General features: G+C 44.3%; 2 protein-coding genes and 1 pseudogene across 6 annotated transcripts in view; 1 reads left to right on the top strand and 2 right to left on the bottom strand.

Moving 5' to 3' along the window:
* The window catches only part of ACER2 (alkaline ceramidase 2), an 83,792-nt gene that overhangs the window by 51,054 nt on the left and 12,712 nt on the right, over nucleotides 1–20,026 (top strand). For both annotated transcript variants that reach the window (XR_016393550.1, XM_022573805.2), the window contains exon 6: nucleotides 1–20,026. This exon is cut by the window's left edge and continues 22,889 nt beyond it; it is cut by the window's right edge. The gene's annotated coding sequence lies outside the window, so the exon portion shown is untranslated.
* Nucleotides 9,259–10,521, bottom strand: LOC149748961 (small ribosomal subunit protein eS12 pseudogene; annotated as a pseudogene).
* SLC24A2 (solute carrier family 24 member 2) overlaps nucleotides 19,429–20,026 on the bottom strand; it is a 240,965-nt gene continuing 240,367 nt past the window's right edge. For all 4 annotated transcript variants that reach the window (XM_022573801.2, XM_089913181.1, XM_089913182.1 and 1 more), the window contains one exon: nucleotides 19,429–19,678. In XM_022573801.2, coding sequence (XP_022429509.1) covers nucleotides 19,429–19,678 — 250 coding nt within the window. The remainder of the gene's footprint in view (nucleotides 19,679–20,026) is intronic.

Genomic DNA, 20,026 nt, shown 5'->3' with positions numbered 1-20,026 from the left:
TGGATATCAGAAGTCCTCTTGGTCTCAGGCCCTCCACTCCCCGTTCTCATTGTCCGCTTCTCCACCATCTCCCTGCAGGCTCAGGGTTTTGACTGAGGCCCTAGTTTTGCAGAAAATACTGATAGGGCTTGCCTTCAGCTGTGGTTGATTTGTTTTCTGCATTCAAAAGGGCCCAGGCTTAGGCAATTCAAAAGGCAAATAATGAGGTTTGGAGTAGAAGTGCACAGTGGATCCTGTTTGCTGGCAAGAAGAGGCACAGTCTTGTTCAATTGGCCCCTTAATTGGGGGTCTTTCACCTGTTTTGAAATCTATTGAAGAGCCCCATGGGCTGGGATTCCCATCTCAGTGGGCACTGAATGGCCAAGTGACAGAAGCCAATATGCTAACCAAGTGACACGCCCTATAATCTTTTCTCTGCATAGGGATTGTTACTCTAGCCTGCCACCTTGGAGGACTGCTTTGCCCAGCATTGAATAATGGCTAGATCACTGTTATTCATGCTAAATTCACTGCTATGGGTCAGACTCTAGGGTGTAACAACTTGACTATGTCCTCTCGACATTTAGAACAGTGATTAGAAGAAACAAGACAGGGAGTCTAAAGTCTGTCAAGAGAAGAAAAGATTAACTGTTGAAATGGTCCCATTCGCCTTCACTGTCCCCATTCAGTCCATTGGCTGGCAGACCTACAGCTGCCATGCCTGGCTCCTGCTGGCTGCCAGCATTTAGGGAAGGCAGGCATCCTTAAATCTGAGTAACTGAGTCTGTGGATGAATTGTATTTCCTTAACTCAGACACTGTTAAGAAGAATCTGTCACCATTTCCACTGAGAAAAGATTAATGAGAAATATGATTAATTGCTAGTTGTACCAACGCTCTTGTGTTTTTTTCCCTTGAGAATTATTTTGGGTGAAGCTTTCCACTATGGCATTTTTATAGAAAACTGAATGATCGACTGTCCCCTGTGCAACAGATTAGCCACTAACCACACGTGGCTATTGACATTTAATCGGAAGAAATAAAAGATTTACTTCTCAGCTGCACCATCCACATTTCAAATGCTCACTAGCCACAGTGGCTAGTGGCTACTGATAAAGGACATTTTCATCATCACAGAAAGTGTTTTAGACCCTGCTGACAGTGACTCAGTAGAATTTAGAAGAACATGGGTTTCTGAGTCTTATGGGCCTGGTTTCTTCTGCACACACACTATATCTCACTTCTCTGTGAGAAGTCACAGGTAAATAAGACACCTACATTTCAAATGATTGACTATGCTTTATAGCTCGGCGGTTCTCAAATTTCAGTGAGCATCAGGACCACCTGGAGAAGCTGCTAGAACACAGCTTGCTGGGTCTCAACACCAGTTCTAAGAACGTGATTTTAAGTTTCCAGGTGCTGCCCCTGCTGCCTTATGCAGCTTCTCTTGAATTGTGGAAGCCAGAACACCTTGATCGACAAAGATTAAACCATGGGTATCCTTGGTTTATACCAAGGAGGTCCACAGGCACATTCTTGAGGGTGTGAGCGTTCTTTATAACCTTGTAACAATTGTGATTTCACTCTCAAAATAAAAAGATTAATAAACACCTATTCAGGATCACTGATGACCATCTGAAAACCAACAGCAGCATGCGATTTTAGTGCCTGAGTTTGCATTTGTATTTACGATCACATGATCACCAAACGATTTCCAGAACTGATAACATTGAATTTTGATGTAGTATTTCTTAAACTGGGTTCTGTAGAGGTCACTGAACATATACGCAGGAGTCCCAGATTCCCTGTGTTTGAGAAACAGTGACCTGGGGAATGGGGGTAGGGGAGGGGTGGACCCAGCAAGGGCAAGGTCTTATCAGCACTTTTTCAGGGGGAGAGCATGTGGCCTTTTGATTGGAAAGATTTTCTGTTTAGGACTTCCCCTCACCTTGAAGGACATTTAGCATTGCTGGGCCTTGCCCATTAAATACCAGGGGGTGCTCCAGAGTCACAGGACAACCCCAAACCATTGGTACACGTTTAAAAATCCCTCTGTGGGGCAACAGTACAGCCTGCTTCTGGGTGAGCAAACCCACAGGCCATCAGCTTTGCCCTGAGCTGGGCCTCTGCTCTTTCTGGCGATACTGTGGCTGCAGCTGGGACCCGGGGCGTCCCCAGCCTCTGCTTCTCTCGTTTGTCACTCCCAGGCTTCTTGGTTGGGGACTGAGATACTGTGTACTATACAGTGTACGGCCCATCTTCAGGACACTTCGGTGGGGTCACCTTCAGTCTACCGTTTGGCCGGTAGAGGGCAGCAGCACTTCCCGCTTGCTTTGCTTACTGCTATCATGGGAGGCGGTAGTCAGCCGAGCACCTCTGTTGCCTCCGTCCCTCTTCCCACCTTGCCCTTCTTTTGGGGGGGTGTCATCTAGAAAAGATCTTCTCAATGTTCCCCCCATGGCCCTGGCACCCGGTGGCCAGGAAGGAGGCCTGGCAGCAGCAGTGGTGTTCGCTGGACCCCACGAGCTCTATTCCGACGCTTGGAGACGGCGGTCCTCTCCCCACGGCCCGGCGCCCGGCGGTCCTTAGCCAGGGCGGGAGGCTGGGAAGCCGGCCGCTGCCCTCCTCACCGGCTTTGATCTGAAATTCTCTCTCTTGCTTTCTTGCCTCCCCTCCATCACCACCCCGCCCCCGCCCCCGCTCCCACCATGCTTCATTCCCAGAAAGAATCTGAGTCAGTCTCTTGTCATTAGATTAGTTTCTGCCAGACGTCAAAGCAGCTGACAGGGAGATGGTGACCCCTCTGCTCCCACTCCAACAGAAAAGAAGAAGGAACTGGAATGGACAAGGGTCTCCTTCGGCGACTCAAGAGCCCTTCCCCGGTCTCCGGTAGAAATAGGAAGAAGATGCAAGCAAGAGTCCCACTTAACTACCCGTTAGCATAGGTCAGAATCTTTAGATTTTGCATTGCTTTAGAACAAGAATATTTCCCCTTCTCTCGAGAAACATCCTTTGGCTTAGGCCTGCCTCTTTCTAGAAGTCCCCATTTTCCCGTTTTCTCTGACGCTCTCTTTCTTGCCCGCGCTCAAGCATGCTCGCTCTTTCCTGGGCCGTGACTCGCATGCGCGGGCTTCAATTAACTTTCTTTCTGTGAAACAAGCAGCACCTGTCCTATCATCAGTGGCTCCTGAGAACGCTCTCTCCTAGGGCTCACAGAGGCTGAACTTCTCTCTGACCCTCCTGGGGGGGGGTCACCCTGTGTCGGTGGCAGGGGCGCATGCAGTTAAGGACTCTCCTGCTGTAACCCACTCCTGCCGGTGACCAAAAGTCCTCCAGTGAGCTCTCGGTCCTTGAGGAAAGGACAAAAGGTGTGATACATCTTAGATCCAAGACCTGGGACAGAACAGCGCATTTCAGAAAGCACTCATCATCCAGGATGCTAAAGTGGGTTCCGGACGGTCCTGGGGGCACCTGGACTTCTCTTCGTTGGAGGTAAGTCAGTTTGCAGTGGCCCCAGCGAAACATATTAGCGTCAAAGCCAGGGGCCAGAGCAGACGTGGCCTGGCCTTGAGAGTACAGAGAGCTGATTGCTAAAATCTGTGTCAGGCATGATATCCAGGTAGGGGTACGGGAAACATGCAGGAGGGGAAGGAGGCTGACTGATGTCGGGCAGCCCAGCCTCCCTGGCGATAGCCTTTTCCTGCTCAGTTTTGCTTTTTTGCCCCTTCCTACCTCAGGCACCCCCTGCTTCCACTTCACGTCCATCAAAACTTTCCTCCTTTCACACTGAGGCGCAAGTGACTGATAAGAGCAGAGACTGGTGGTGCCTAAGAGCTTTCTCCCAGCCGCCCTTTCAAGATAATTGTTTATAATGGAAGACTGCAAAGACATAGAAACAGAATAGTATCGTGAACCCCCATGTAGCCATCATCCAGCCTCAACAACTATCAACGCGTTGCCAGTCTGGGTTCTTTTATAGCCCCGAACTCCTCACTCCCAGCTTCAGGGCGAAGCAAAGCCAAGGCGCCATTTCTCTTCAGTATGTGCAGAGGGCTTTCTTAAGCCCGATCAACCATGTCATGTGCTGGTGAAGAAGCTTTGGTGGCATGAGGTCCAGGTTGCTTTGTGGGTTGGACAAGGCTCCCCTGCAGTCTGCTACCGCCCACGTTTTCAGCTTCTGTCTCTCCACTCTCCAGCAGACCCTACCCTTCCAGCCATACTGAACATTATTCCCCCAAATGCCACGTGTTTTCGTTTATCACTTGGTATAAGGGTTTCCTCATCAGACTTCTCATCCCCCACCTGCAGTCAGGAGTCATGTTTCCTCCGAAGATTTCCCTGAACCCTCAGATGGACTTAAAACACTGTCCTGTGGGCTCAGCTGACATCAAGGCACTTATTTATAGCGCAGATTTATCAAGTGGGGCATATTGCTTACTATAAGATAGGCACTGTTCTAGGGGTGTTCCAAAAAAAAAATCAGCTGATTTAACCCACATAAAACAATTCTCATGAGGTCATAGATGGAACAAGTGAGGCACACAGAGGTTTAGGTCACTGAGCTGGCAGAGCTGAGATTCAAACTCAGGCAGTCTGGCTTCTTAACCACCCTCTAGGCTGCTTATTCTAGTACAAGTCCTGATTGGTGACGTGTTTCTCTTCCTCTGCAGACTACAAAGTCTTTAAGAAGAGGGGCTGGAACTTAGTCTCCTCCAGGCCCCCAGTGCTAACGCCTGTATGTGGCACATTGTAGGTCCTGACAACCCATGACTGAACGCATGAATAAATATAAGGTCATTTGTAGAAACTTCCAGGCATGGACTCTTCCTAGAGCCAGTTACAATTTACGGGGATCAGGGCCTTAGGCGAAGCAGGATTCTCAATCTTTTTTCCACACAGCACTGCTGCAGCTTATGTAGATCTCGCTACGGCTCTTGCCTGGGAGCGTACACGTTGGCCAGGTTGGAGAGGGCAGCCGGAGGTGCGGCCGGGTTTTAAAAAGCCCACGGGAATTTCTGATATGCCCTTTGGGTGCCACCTCTTTGTTGAGAATCCCTGAGCTGGAGAGACAAGGCACTAAGATGAAATTCTAGACAATAGTCCAGGGATGGAGGGGGAATTTGAGGATGTTGGGGACAGGGTCTTCCCCTTACTGCCCAGACTCTCCTAACGGCCATCCCTGAATCAGGCCAATGGGAATGAATAGCATTACTCTCCTTGTGGAAAACACTTTTCCTTTTTCCCTTAAGTTTAGTGGAACTGCTATGGGGATGGATTGTGCATTTGAGTGAGCTCCTGAGAGGAGACAGGAAAGCTAGAATGTTTACAACCTTCCCTGACCTGATTCCATTTCAAGGACATGGGTCGTTAGCTGCTGGCAGCAGTCAGAGCTGTATGCATACTTTCCAACCGCTTTGTGATCGAATTTGGGCATAACTTGACTTTTTGTCCCTGAGGTGATTGTTATTATTTACTGGAAATTCCATTTTTAAATCCCAGCAGCAAAAGCCTTTCTTTTCTTCCTACACAATTCTCATTAGTTAGAAGTTGCTGTTATTCACTGTCTGGCTATAACCTAACTAATGACCTAACTTAAGCCTTTTAAACTAGATGTCTTCTTATCGTAGTTCTCTAGCTACTCTGGCTTGTGAACAGCAAACCCTCCACCCTGCACTGCTGTGCGTCATGGTTGGGTACATAAAACACCCATGGCAACACGCGAAACACCTCAGATGCTTTTTGGCTATTACAGCAAAGACTATACACAAAACAAAAACCAGACCCTAATATCCAGTTCCACAGCTTAGCAGTGTGACCTCAGGAAAGTAACACTGCTGATTTAGTCTTCATTTCCTCATTCATAGATTAGGCTAAAACACGGCAATTCGATTTTCTCTTGCACGTCACTGGGACCGATTGGTAGTGGCTGCCAATAATGCTCAGCTGAGAAAGTATAGTGGGGAATGGTTCTGTGACTCATTATTGATATCTGCTGTGGGTGAGGCAGCCTGAGTGGTATAATTTACCAAGTGTTGCCAGTACTGGTTTGGCAATGTCTTAGGTCTATCCCTGCAGAAATATACAGAATATATTTAATGTATGAGCTGGCCCTAGAGGCAAGATTGACCAGGAGAAGTTTAGTATTTCAGTGTGTTATTTGTAGGTATATCACCAAAGCCTCCAAAAGTTGTGGGAATCCTGGGTGCACCTCAAAAGGTTTCATGTCCTGGATGAGCCTGACACCTAGATTGAAATGGAATCTGTCTTTGTATGCTGTTTCTTTTTTTTTCTTGCGGTACGCAGGCCTCTCACTGTTGTGGCCTCTCCCGTTGCGGAGCACAGGGTCCAGACGCGCAGGTTCAGCGGCCATGGCTCACAGGCCCAGCCGCTCCGCGGCATGTGGGATCTTCCCAGACCGGGGCACGAACCCGTGTCCCCTGTATCGGCAGGTGGACTCTCAACCACTGTGCCACCAGGGAAGCCCTGTATGCTGTTTCTAACCAGGCTAGGCTTTTAGATACCAGGGTCACCTGGCGCATTCCTGGATGAGGGTAGGTGGGGGACGGGGATCAGTGGCATCCCAGGAAGAGGTGGGATGTGTGTAGTGTTAGCGTACTGAGACAAACAGTTAGGATTCCTATAATCTTTAAGCTTAGAAAATATACTGACATTTCAATAAGGGACCGACTTAAAATATTTTCTGAATCTTAGGGAGGTTATATAACTTGTTCAAGATCACAGAAGGTGGGCAGAAGGGAGTTAACATATACTAAAAGCCCACTATAAGCCAGGCACGTTATGGCATAATGACTCACTCTTTCCAATAACTTATGGCGGGAGTGGGGTATGCTGGGGAGTAATGCAGTTGTAGCATTTCATAGACAAGGAACTGGTGTGCAGAGTCATTGAGTAACATGCACACAGCTGCACAGGAAGAGGTGGACCAAGGTCAGTCTTTCCAACAGTTCTGGATTCTGATCATAGCACACTTTCTATCAGGACTTCTGTGTGTAATTGTCAATGCATTTGGACCCCAGTATCTTGGGATCTGTGAAAACTAGGGAGTAGTTTTATTTTGATTTTTGGAAACATTAATTATACAGATGTTTGTAAGCCAATTGCTAACATAACTGGTTGTGAGGGGAATTTTTTTTTCTTTTGTAATTTTTTTTTATTTTTACAAATTATACCGTGATAAAACAATAAAAATTGCTTCTTTGAAATAGTTTCCTTTAACATTTTATAAGTTAATCAAACAGATACTACAATAGATTGTTGTTTAAATAAGGGAGCGCAAATGATTTTAGTATTACAAAACTTTAAGCTGAGGCTACACTCAACAATAAGTTTAGAAAATGGTATTACAAAAGATTGGGAGTGAGTAGTAAAAAAAACCCCAAACCAAGACGAAACCCAAGCAGGGCCGCTGTGCTGTAGGAAATCGGGTGTTTTCACTGCCATAGATCTTCACTGGGGCCAAACTTACAAACCAGTCCTCTGGGGAATTCCCTGGCGGTCCAGTGCTCAGGACTCGGCACTTTCACTGCCAAGGGTGTGTGTGGTTCAATCCCTGGTTGGGGAACTAAGATTCTTCAAGCCCCACGGCCAGCAAAAAACACCCCCAAACCCCCCAAACCCAAAAACAACCCTGCCTACCCCGCCCCCCCCAAATAAAAGTGTATATACGCCCATGCCTCTCTCGCTTTGTCACAGCTCACCCTTCCCCCTCCCCATATCCTCAAGTCCATTCTCTAGTAGGTCTGTGTCTTTATTCCTGTCTTACCCCTAGGTCCTTCATGACATTTTTTTTTCTTAAATTCCATATATATGTATTAGCATATGGTATTTGTCTTTCTCTTTCCGACTTACTTCACTCTGTATGACAGACTCTAGGTCTATCTACCTCATTACAAGTAGCTCAATTTCATTTCTTTTTACGGTTGAGTAATATTCCATTGTATATATGTGCCACATCTTCTTTATCCATTCATCCGATGATGGACACTTAGGTTGTTTCCATCTCTGGGCTATTGTAAATAGAGCTGCAATGAACATTTTGGTACATGACTCTTTTTGAATTATGGTTTTCTCAGGGTATATGCCCAGTAGTGGGATGGCTGGGTCATATGGTAGTTCTATTTGTAGTTTTTTAAGGAACCTCCATACTGTTCTCCATAGTGGCTGTACCAATTCACATTCCCACCAGCAGTGCAAGAGGGTTCCCTTTTCTCCACACCCTCTCCAGCATTTATTGTTTCTAGATTTTTTGATGATGGCCGTTCTGACCGGTGTGAGGTGATATCTCATTGTAGTTTTGATTTGCATTTCTCTAATGATTAATGATGTTGAGCATTCTTTCATGTGTTTGTTGGCAGTCTGTATATCTTCTTTAGAGAAATGTCTGTTTAGGTCTTCTGCCCATTTTTGGATTGGGTTGTTTGTTTTTTTGTTATTGAGCTGCATGAGCTGCTTATAAATTTTGGAGCTTAATCCTTTGTCAGTTGCTTCATTTGCAAATATTTTCTCCCATTCTGAGGGTTGTCTTTTGGTCTTGTTTATGGTTTCCTTGCTGTGCAAAAGCTTTGAAGTTTCATTAGGTCCCATTTGTTTATTTTTGTTTTTATTTCCATTTCTCTAGGAGGTGGGTCAAAAAGGATCTTGCTGTGATTTATGTCACAGAGCGTTCTGCCTATGTTTTCCTCTAAGAGTTTGATAGTTTCTGGCCTTACATTTAGGTCTTTAATCCATTTTGAACTTATTTTTGTGTATGGTGTTAGGGAGAGGAGACAGAATTTGACTCAAAGCCTGAGTGTTATGATTCCTTTTGGCTCCAGTAGAGTCATCTTGGTAGTATGTAGGAACCATGTGTCATGTTCTGGGTTAATTCTCTAAATGATAAATAATGGTATTGTGACTCAGCCTGCATCATCTTATCCTACCAGAGATGCTCCATAGTGAGGTGACTTTTCAAAGCCTAGGAAGATGTTATAGAAATACAGATAATAAAGTAAAGCAAATTCTTAGTATTAATACTTTGGTATGATTTAGGAATAAGTTTTATAATCCTTGGGATATTTTGTGTGTATTTGTATTTCAAGGTGTTTGAAATAAATCTGGTATACTAGATAATCTGATTATAATTTGAAATGTGTAATTATACTAGACTCATGGTATTGATTTTAAAGGTATAGTAGACTTTTATTAAGATTGTAAATGGCATTTAAATGTTTTGGATAGCCTGGTTTATTATATTTTATTTAAGTTTGATATATTAGATTAATAGGAATTGCTTAAATGCATAGGAAGATTTTGCTTTTTAGGTTTGTAAGTCTGTCAGGGTTTTGGAGTGTTTGAGAGAATCGGGTATGTTAAATGTGTAAAATTTTAAAAGTTCCTGAGGGAATTAAATTCGTAAATTGGGTTCGTTAGAATTTAATCTTTTAAAGTTATCAGTTAATTGAGTGTAATCAAAGAAAAAACTGACTCTGAATTCTTATTTTTATCAGAAAGTAATAGGTTGATACAAGACTTCGAAATTGAATTTAAAGGCTTAGAGAACACTAGGCTTTTGAATTTACAACTTTCAATATATTTAACTAATTAAAAGCAAATTGTTAGAGTAGTCCTTTCAGTGCGCAAGGTTCCCTCAGACATTGGAAAGCTCAAATGACATTAGTAAGCACCCCGTAAATGGTTATAATCAACAGTAACTACTTCTTGCCCTCTGTTCCTTTGAGCCCTTGCAGTGAAACTTCCACAACTGTGTGTCAATTTCTTGCGATCCTGAGGGTCCCGATTAGCTGAAGGCAAGGATTATTCCAAAACCAAAACACTTTTTTTTTTTAAAGAACAAGAGCCCAGTTTTTTAATTTGATCATTTCTTGCATTTGAAGTACTCCTCCATGACATCCTTGGCCTGAGACTCTTTGCCATAGCCCTTAACCACCACGCAACTGCAACCACTTGAGGGGTTTTTCCCTCTCCATCAGTTTTACAGAGGCAGGTTGATTTGGTGCTCAGCACGAAGGGCTTCCACCAACTTGACATATATAGGCTCCTCACAGTTGGATGCGAGCACACAGATGGGCTTTGGCAGCTTCCCGAATTCCACGTGCTAGGCCATCGTGGATGAGGGCGGTCTTCAGCACCTCTTGCAGAGCAGAATTAAGGTCCATTACACCTCCAGCAGCAATGCCTTCCTCGGCCATGGCGGCAGGGACTCCGAGGTGGCAGGGAAAGAGCAAAACCACACTTCTTTTGAGTCAATAATTTTATTACTATTACTTTTCACACCGAGGAGACTTAGTTACATAAAGTGAGATATTCTGTGAGTTGATTACCAGTAGTAGAAGCACAAAGGTGTGGAAAGTGTAACATGAACACAGTGAAGAAACGCCCTTTATCAGAGTGAAGTCCATGTGACAGAAACACATTACTCCAAACAAACTATGTACAAATAAATATAGCTTTCCATCTATGTACAGACATATTCACAGAGAATAAACTGACGCAAAATCTCCATACATCTCCTCCTCCAGCGAAAATTGATCACAATAAACAAAACACACGGGAAATGACAAAAGTAACTTGGAAGTGCATCAACTGGATTCTTGTAGGGGTATAGAGGTTAAAATGCTTCTTGAAAATGGAGGCAAACAGAGGAAGCATGAGATGACATCTATCCCTAAAAAGATCCTTTACAAAAATGGCATTCTGATATTTGTAAGGTAACCTGTCCAAAAGACAGTTTACGAGTTCTAGGGCAATGCCTATGTCGGGGTCAGTGTTGACAACGTGGTCTCTGTTTTAACACTATGCAAAGGACGAAAGTATAATTTATCTTTCCTTTAGTGCTAGCAGCCACTTCATTAAACCAGGAAGGTAGTTTTTGCTACTCTTTGATGGCACTTTTGAGACTGCAGATTGCTTGGAGATGGAAGCTGTTGCTTCTGGAGTTTTTTCAAACTGGAGCAGAAGAAAAACATCCAGGCTAGATGCAGGGCACAAAACTTCGTGTGCAGGGTTCAACAGGATTATATCCCAACAGAGTTTCCCTCATCCAGATGGAGAGTCTCTGCCCTTTGGAGAGATGCTTCAGACCACAAAACAACCCCCAACAGAAACATCACTGGCTCTGGATCCAGACAATCTTTCTTTAGGGCAAATGGCCTATTAAACATAAAATTGATGGGGTTGGTCAATTTAACACACATATTTACTCTATAGAGATAATTTACGTACCCAGGTGGTAGGTATTTCTAGGCTATTAAGTGCCTTTTAGTCATTCTTTTAGCTTTTACTCAAATCATGTAAAAAGTTGTGATGAAGTGAAACAGTTTTTAGTTGTGGGGACATCTGTGTGTACATGGCGTGTAAGCAGTCTATGATACTGGGCCAGAAATTATGTAGTTTAGCAGAAAAGGAAAAAAAATCCAATGCATTACGAAGTCTCCTGTTTTATATGCTTTCTTCCCAAGGAAGATTTATAATTTAGGCATAATAAATTATTGATAAACTGTATATCTCTATTTGCCACTTTTATAAGGGAACTTCTTAGACCCATCCTATATTTACATAAAAACTCAAACCTTAAATTTTCCGGGTACATATATGCTAATTATCCATTTCACTCTCTATATTGCTTTACATAACAAATGGATTCCTGAAAAACAGTAAATCTATAACTTAAAAAAGGAAATACTTTCACTGTAGTATCAGAACTTGCTATTTAAAGGACCTTGCTATTTAACAAGCTATTTTGAAAGTGAAGAATGCTTTTGTGAAATGAACAATTTCTTTGATTTTCAGTTTTATTAAAGTACACATCTAAAATTTATCAGGTTAGGATTGTCTAGAACAATAATTGTATGCCTTAAAAAACAGAACAGATAAACTCTAATTTACAACAAACAATACAAAACAGGAATGACTCATGGACTGCTTATCGATTGACTATATTCAGAAGCCCTGAATATATGTATTATTGGTATTTTATGGCTTTAATTAAGACAGTTGTCTCTTATGAAGTATTGATACTATAAAGTGCAATATTAAAAAATTAAAAAACCTAAAAGGCATCCATTGTCCTTCACTTTTAGCCTGATGAGAAGAATCGGAGATTTGTTTAATTAAATGGCAAATAATTTTTTACCCTTAATTCCTGCATGTAATTTCATCCTTAAAATTATTTTATTTGGGGATTCAGACTTCATTCATTCGTTCCTTTTTCTTTTCTCTTTTTTTGATGACATGATTTAAAAAATTAGTATTCTCTTTTGGTTAGTTGAGTGCTTTTCGAGAACTGTCAGTCCCAAGGACTTAGTTACTTCCAGATCCATTGTAAAGGAATATGCAACCCAATAAGTGAGAAAGTAGGAGCAAATTTGCAGCCTTTTGGTGAACTGTACCCCATTTTCCTGGGCCACGACACCAATCAACAATCTTACAATTCCCAGCCAACCCACCACACAAGGAAGTAAATGTGCTGCAATACTGGGTGATGAGAGGTGGTCCAACCATTTCCCCCATTTCCTATTTAGAGCGAAAATATAGATTCTTTTTGGTAAATCAATGCAGGTAAGTGCAGGTCCAGAGTTCCTGAATGATCTCCAGTGGTGTCTCTCCCATTCTGAGTACTTGTTGAGTGTAGGATTATGACCATAAAGACGAAGTCCGTGAGCTTCACCTCACCAGGGCCTCAAGACAATGCCGCATCAGTGTTCAGACTTTTCACCAGAGGATAAATGCCTGTTAGTACTTGTTGAGTCGAGGCCTACTGGTGCTTTTTTAAGGCATTTCTGTGACTCTCTTGTAGTTGTGAATTCTGTTCCCATTTTAGTATCAATTAGGAGGGAGTCCCTCCCCCCACCCCCCAAGAAGTAGTCAATTACACAAAACGTAAGTTGTTAGGCCCACGGGGCTAGCATTTTTCTATCTTCACCTTAATGCGGAGATGGAGAAAAGGCTCATTAGACTTGCCAAGTACAAGTAAAGTGGAGAGGCTGGTGGTGAGAAGCTGGAAGGGGAGTAAGCACTGGGCCCAACCTAGACTTGAAAACTGGAAGTGGGGTTAGAATGAAACTGAGACTCAGTAAGGCCCAAGGGAGAGGGGCTCATGGTAGGTAAGAACATCCATCCAAATGCACTGGGCGAGCTGAGAAATGCACTGGCTTCACCTGAATGTCTCAGGGAACACAAGATTAATGTGAATTAGCAATGAAGTGTGACTTTCTAAAAGGTAAGGGGCACAGAGGAGTGCAGAAGCAGGGGGTAAACACTGGGTCTGAGGCTGTCATTCCTCCCTATCAGACCTTATACTTGTGCCATGAGTAGTCAAAAGGTCCCATGATTTCAGAGCAACATAAAGCATTTAAAAAGGCTTAGTAAAGAAAAACTTAAAAATTATTGAGGGTTAGACAGAAAGACTCAGAAATAAAAACCTGGAGATAACATTTGATGCAAATAGATAAAGGGTCACATAGTGGTGACTCTCAGCTCTGTCAGGGGTAAATAGTGAAGAGTGCCCAGATACAACCCTTTTCTGCCAAACAGAAAAAAAAGGTGAATTCATCACCTTGAGGGGCTGGGGTGAATGTGGAGGAAGACTTTTCTGACGCGGATGGTTGTTAATGTTAATAGCTGACAGACCTGGGTTACACCAGGAACATCTATGCTAGGATTTCTTTCCTACAAAGGGATTGTCTTTTGGATCAGGGTGATAGGTTGCACAAGTGCTCTTAACAGAACTAAACCTTTGGCAAACTCAGTGCCAATTCCATGGCAGTCTTTCACACTTAGGTCTTTATCAGTTTTTTAAAAAAATTCTTTATGGTTTTCCAGTCTGCCAACCAATCATTTGGTGGAAGGGCTTTGGCTTAGATAATTTGGTGTTCCATAGTGTCCCCACTATTTGTTTGCTAATTTGAACAGAGTTGTCTATCCAGTCATAATTAGAGGCTCCTTTTTCTCTCTAAAGAACTGGCTGACTTGTGGATTCCTGGGCCATTTGTAGCTTACTCTCACTTTGTTTAAACAAAACTGCCACTAAAGACCATGATGGAAATCAGGTGGTGCTGGGCAAGGCCGATGCCCTGTGCAGTGAGGAAGGTGGGCAAAGCAGCAGTGAGCACACTGGGGGGCATCTAGGTGGAAAGCACGTGTGACTTCCGTAACAAACATGAGTGCAACCGTGTTTTCTACAGACACCTAAAGGCTCCTGGTGATTTCTGTGCTGCAGCCCATGCCTTTTTTAAAAAAAGATATTTATTTGGTTGTATCAGGTCTCGGTTGGGGCAGGCAGGGTCCTTAGTTGTGGCATGTGAACTTTTAGTTGCAGCGTGCATGTGGGATCTAGTTCCCTGGCCAGGGATCCGAACCCAGGCCCCCTGCATTGGGAGTACAGAGTCTTAACCACTGTACCACCAGGGAAGTCCTGCCTGTGCCTTTTCGAAGCTTCCAGTAAAGTGAAAAAAAGCGTAATCTCACAATGAGTAGTGGAGTTCAGCTGGCTCTGAGTGTGCCCTTCTTGCTTTTCTTGTTTGCTAGATATTTCAATGAATAGGAAGCTGTGAGATTAAAAAACGAAACACAAAGCTAGAGAGGCACAAGGAGCTAACCTTAAATAGCTAGTGGAGTGGAGGCCCTTACCTTTCTTCCCAATGTCTTCTTGAGAGGGGAACATATTTTTATCTGGGACTCTATATCGGCTTTTGTAATTGGGTAAAAAAGCCTGAAATTTATAATTATTTAAAACTACATAGGGATATATATCAATGTGATATTTGCTTTCTTGGGAATCCTAGTAAAAGTAAGTTAATTTCCCCTTTCTTCCTTTTCCTTATTCTTTATTTTTTGACTAACTTTCTCTTCACGACAAGCCCTCACCTACTAATTGAAGACAGTCTTGCTGAGGGAGGTACAGGAGTTGAGCATGTGTCTTTAGGTGGTTATGTAAGATCTGGCTTAGCAAGAATGAGCATTAGCTTCTATAACAAGCTTTCAGGAGACAGTTGATTTTTCCAGAAATCATCCTGAGAACAGTTTCCCTTTATTTCTTCTGGAACAGAGCTGTAACAATCCAATTAATTATTACTAGCCACTTAATTATTGGAGTAGCAATCTGTCCAGGTGCAAGGAAGCATGGCATGCTCATAATCTTGTGTGTGTGTGCGTGCGTGTGCGCACTGTGCGTTGTTGGTAGATGTAGGGAAGAAAGCATATTGAAGTTTTCTGACATGCTTGGATTCGGACCCACGTGTTATTCCAACCCAGCAATTTCGGCAGAGCAGTTAACATAAGTCCCATCTTTTCCAGCTGTCTGTCTGGCCAGCAGCTCTATCTGTTGTCACTTCCCTGGTCAGCTTTCTGTTAAGGTGGTCTTGGGTGGAGGGCTTCCCTTGATAGCTCATCCTTGTCACAGAGGAGTTTAAGAGCTATGAGCATTGGGGGGGAGTTTGCCAACTCTCTCCCTGCCCAGCAGTGATGTACATTAATATCAAGTGTCTCATCAGCAAAGCAGCTGTGTTTTGCTGAAAGGCCTCCAAACACCTGATTCACGTCTTCCCTAGAAAATAAATTATAATGGCCCCTGTCAGCTGACACCTGTGAGAAGCCTTACAAAGCATTTTCCCCAAATATGAAACAGTCCCTGCCTGTTTTTATAATCTTCTGGGCAAGGCTTTAGGAAGTTCTGCTGCGTCAGCCAAACTGATAAGCAACCCTCCCCCTTAGTCCGTGTACGTTGCTGTGTTTTCCTGACCTGCCACTTCCTGGCTCAGCTTAGGCCTGGGAAGCTGCATGCAAACCCTCTCATCTCCAGCTTCAGTTCTTGAGGGTTTAGGCAGGTTCAGAGGGCAGCTGAACTCGGCGTGGGCATTCCCAGAGGCAATTGAGAAGGGTCTATTTGGGTATTCTCAGCATGAACCAAGTCGTTCTCCCGTCCTGAGGCTGCCTAGGGTGACAGGGGAGGTGACAGCAAGTAAGACCTGCTTGGTTTGCTTCAGGTAAAGGGAACCACTTGCGTACAGCTCATTTATTTATTTATTTATTTATTTTTTGCGGTACGCGGGCCTCTCACTGCCGTGGCCTCTCTCCTTGTGGAGCACAGGCTCCGGACGCGCAGGCTCAGCGGCCATGGCTCACGGGCCCAGCTGCTCCGCGGCATGTGGGATCCTCCCGGGCCGGGGCACGAACCTGTGTCCCCTGCATCGGCAGGCGGACTCTCAACCACTGTGCCACCAGGGAAGCCCCAGCTCATTTATTTTAGATTGAACAGTAAGAGGTTGGCTCTTGAATTTTTGATATTTTTACCCTGTTCCAGAAAAACAAAGAGAGTATCTGTAGTCTAAATTTTTTTCCCCTGTACTTTTCTACTGTGCAGTCTTTGCCTCTACATCACCATTAGGGATATGGCTGGCCATTTAAATATACAGGGAGGGTTCATGTGTGTGTGTATGTGTTTGTATGTACTTGTGCACAAAACAAACCTTATGAGATCGGGGGAAATGTTCCCTTTGGTTGTTGGTGTGCATGTTTTTCCTTTCCTTTCACTAAGGCAAACTTTGGTGCTCCCTGCTTTTGAATCCTGGATGTAATTGGGTCAGAGGGTGATGATGTAAGTGGTATTGTGTATATATATATATATATGGATTTGGTATGAAGATATATATTTCTATATGTATTTACACAGGCACTAGAGATGAACTACTCAGAAAACCATGTTGTGGAAAGTTCTTTCTTATAATTATGTTAATGATTTGAATGCTTTTAAAGATCCGCTGTTGCATCCTATACACTTCTGTCTGGGTTTACCCAAGCCCAACACATAACCTCACAGACAACTTATAGGGGGCAAGCAGGGGCAGGGAGGTGCTTGCATACTGGCCAGTGAGCCAACACTGCACACCCTTGAGGTGGGAACTGGGCTCAGAAACAGCATCTTCTCAAATGCAACTTTTCATGACTGACAACACTCCCTAGGAAGGGAGCTCCCAGGCAAGCCAAACGCCCTGTGGCTGCTTGGATGAGTCTTCACCGTGAGCTGGGAATGAACGGGAAGGAGTGAGGAGGCAGGGTGAGTGTGGGGAAGGGCTGGAATAAGAACAGGCTTGCACTGGACCTCCCTCCTCCTTTCTGGTTTTATATAGTCAATCTGCAATTGAGTCAGAGTCACCTACTCAAACCTTCTTTCACACAACCAACCAGTCCATCATACACATTCATGCAATAAACAACTCTGCTCCCCTTCAAGTAATGCACAGGGAAAACCATCAGAGTTTTTAACTCAATGTTCACTTACTCCTTCTCTTTCACTCAGAGGAACTAACACGAATTCTTGCTTCAACACAAAATCCTGCCCTTGATGAAGGAGACGTGGGTCTCTCTCACACAACTGAACACCCGACTTTGCAAAGTTGGAGAGACTGGGAAGCTGGCCTCCTGGGTGGCAGCCATCTTGGCTTCCTGCTTTCCCATTGGGCCTCCATTCAGAAGAGCAATGATGGGCACTGCCTGTGACTGCCATGCTCTGTGGAGTGGGCTGAGGTTTTGTGGAAGGAATGCTGAGCTTGATCTTTATCTTTATTCAGTTGTGAGTTCTGCATCCTGTCTCCCTGTGTTAGGAGGGACGTGCTCACCGCAAAATCATAGCAGCATCAGTGACACAACAGACTGGAGAGAAGCCATGGTGTGTGCCAACTTAGATGCAGGATGGCTACAGAATAATGCACCATCCTCTATTTACTTTTTCATCTGATTATAAGGAAGCATGATTTGGGGAAATGAAAAACTCTGCATGTTTTTCAGTAAGTTAGTCCACCTAATCTTTTTTCTCTGTCGGTTTTATTTTCTTTTGACGTAGACCTGAGAAATCGTACAAAATGTCAAATAGAACTTGGGAGCGCTGAATGAATGAAATGAAGATGTCCCTTGAATGCTCTGAAAATCAGATCCTTGAAGTGACTGGCTTGAAGCCAGTGTAAAGAAGCTGTTGAGTGTAGTCTGCAGTGTACTCTGTGAGCTAGAAAGAGTCCCAGATGCGGTCCTGATGGCAAGAGAGACACCCATGGTCCATGAGCTTTAACCAGATCCTGGTCCTGGCACCACTAGACACAGAACTCAGAAACCTTCCTAGTTAACAAATGCCTTTCCAAACATCTTGAAGCTGCCTTAATCCAAGCAGTATTGATCAGTCATTCTAGTTCTATTGGTTGCAGGAACAATGATTTCTTCCTTCAGCCACTGAAGCCCTTTGTGACCACACTGGAAGATGCATTAAAGAACCACGTCCTTAGGGGGCAAGTCCCGCTGAGCGCCTCTACTGGATGGTATTTCTTAGTACATATCCAGGCTTTCTTGGCAGGCATTTTGATGCCCTTAGCATCAAAATACGTCTGAATGACAATCACAACTAAACTTGCCCCCCTTCTTTTGATGATAATGGGACATGCATTGCAACAGTATAGGTTCAGTTTATATAGTCTTGCTGTCCTAGAAGCGCACTAATTTGCTTTGCAATCATATTTTCTACTTGCATGCTGGGGCAATATATAACCCCCCCTCCCCCAAACCCAACCCTGGTCACCTCCCCCTTGCCCCAAACCAGTATCCACCCAGCCTGGGTTTTACCTCTGAATGTCCCAATAACCCTGTGGGTTTCAGAGAGTGTACCCCAGTTGGGGTGGAGAGACGGTCTTCCTGGTTTGGCTTGTGGGAATATTTTGGAGGGCTCATTTCAGGGCCCCTACAGGCCCTCTCCACCCAGCCCTCCCTCGTGCAACCTATTTTCCTAAAATATCCACCGTACCAGGCAGAATCCCAGTATGTCCAAGGTAGGCTGAAGGTCACAGCAATGATTCTCTTAGCTCACCTCTTGCACTTAAGAGGTAAAGCTCAGACTGAAGGTTGATGCCCCTCTTCAAATAGGTACTAGAAATATACTAGAGCTATCCCTGAAAAGATGCAGTTGTATTTATATATATATATATATATATATATGATTATATATATATATATTTATAATTTTTCTTTCTTTGTATTTGTATACAGGTATGTACTACTCTATAGGTGTGGAAGGAGAGGTATAATACAGGAACAGGCAGGGGTGTGTGCATGTGCATCTATACATAATATATATATTTTATATGTATATATATCACCTCTGTCATTCTTTGCATCATGACAACGACCAGCGAGGAATACCTGTGAGCAGTGCAGGGAGAGAAGCCCCAAATGCTGGGATCTCTTTGTCTCTTGCATGGAGCCACTGCAGGAGGCAAGGGTGGGAGCAGCCCAAGAAATGAGTGGGCCCAGCGCGAAGCCACCCCCTTATCAAAGCCACCAAGGAGGAACACTTGAAATGCCCAGGGCTGTGTGCCAGCGGAGGTCAAGGAGCCTACAACCCTGAGCGGGGAGGGACAGTCCATTTTGTTGGCTCAAGATATGGCTTTTCCTGCTAGATGGAGACAGGGCACATGAGGATTCTGTCTTCCAGGAGGACGCTGACCACGAGGAACCCAAAGTAGAGGCCAAACATGATGAAGCCCAGCACTTTGTTCATCCTCCATTTGCACAGGGCGATGGAGAGGATGACGAAGAGCAGCATGATGAAGAGGAGGACGATGGCGCAGAAGAGGCCGTTGCTGCTGACGGCCACGGGCTGGAACCTGTGAATGGTGGTGTACAGGAGCCAGGGCAGTGGGAGCCTGTGGGGGAGAGAAGCAGGGTAGAAGGGGGCGCAGTTAGGCACGCTGAGGAAGGCACAGGACGGAGCGTTAGCTTCTCGGAATCTGTGACTGGAGACGAGTGTCCTGTTAGGTTCACTAGGACTCAGGCCTGGCTGATGCAGGGAATCATATTTACAAGGAAGTCAGGTGAACTTGAGAAACCTTGATCTATTTCCCAGTCAAATTAGGGAGGACAGAGAGAATGTATTCTACGGTTGAACAAGATCAAAGACACGGCTGCTGCAGGTGATTTCTGAACTTGATTTGAAATCATTTTTTTGGGTTTCCTTCCTAGTTGAGATTAAAGTGTTGCTCTTAGCCCTAAAG

This window comes from Delphinapterus leucas, chromosome 6 (assembly GCF_059928025.1).
Source record: "Delphinapterus leucas isolate spDelLeu-1000000601 "Yukka" chromosome 6, BTC_Dleu_Yukka2, whole genome shotgun sequence".
Taxonomy (NCBI): domain Eukaryota; kingdom Metazoa; phylum Chordata; class Mammalia; order Artiodactyla; family Monodontidae; genus Delphinapterus; species Delphinapterus leucas.
The sequence above is the reverse complement of the archived record's forward strand: the minus strand, read 5'-3'. Positions and strand labels throughout refer to the sequence as shown.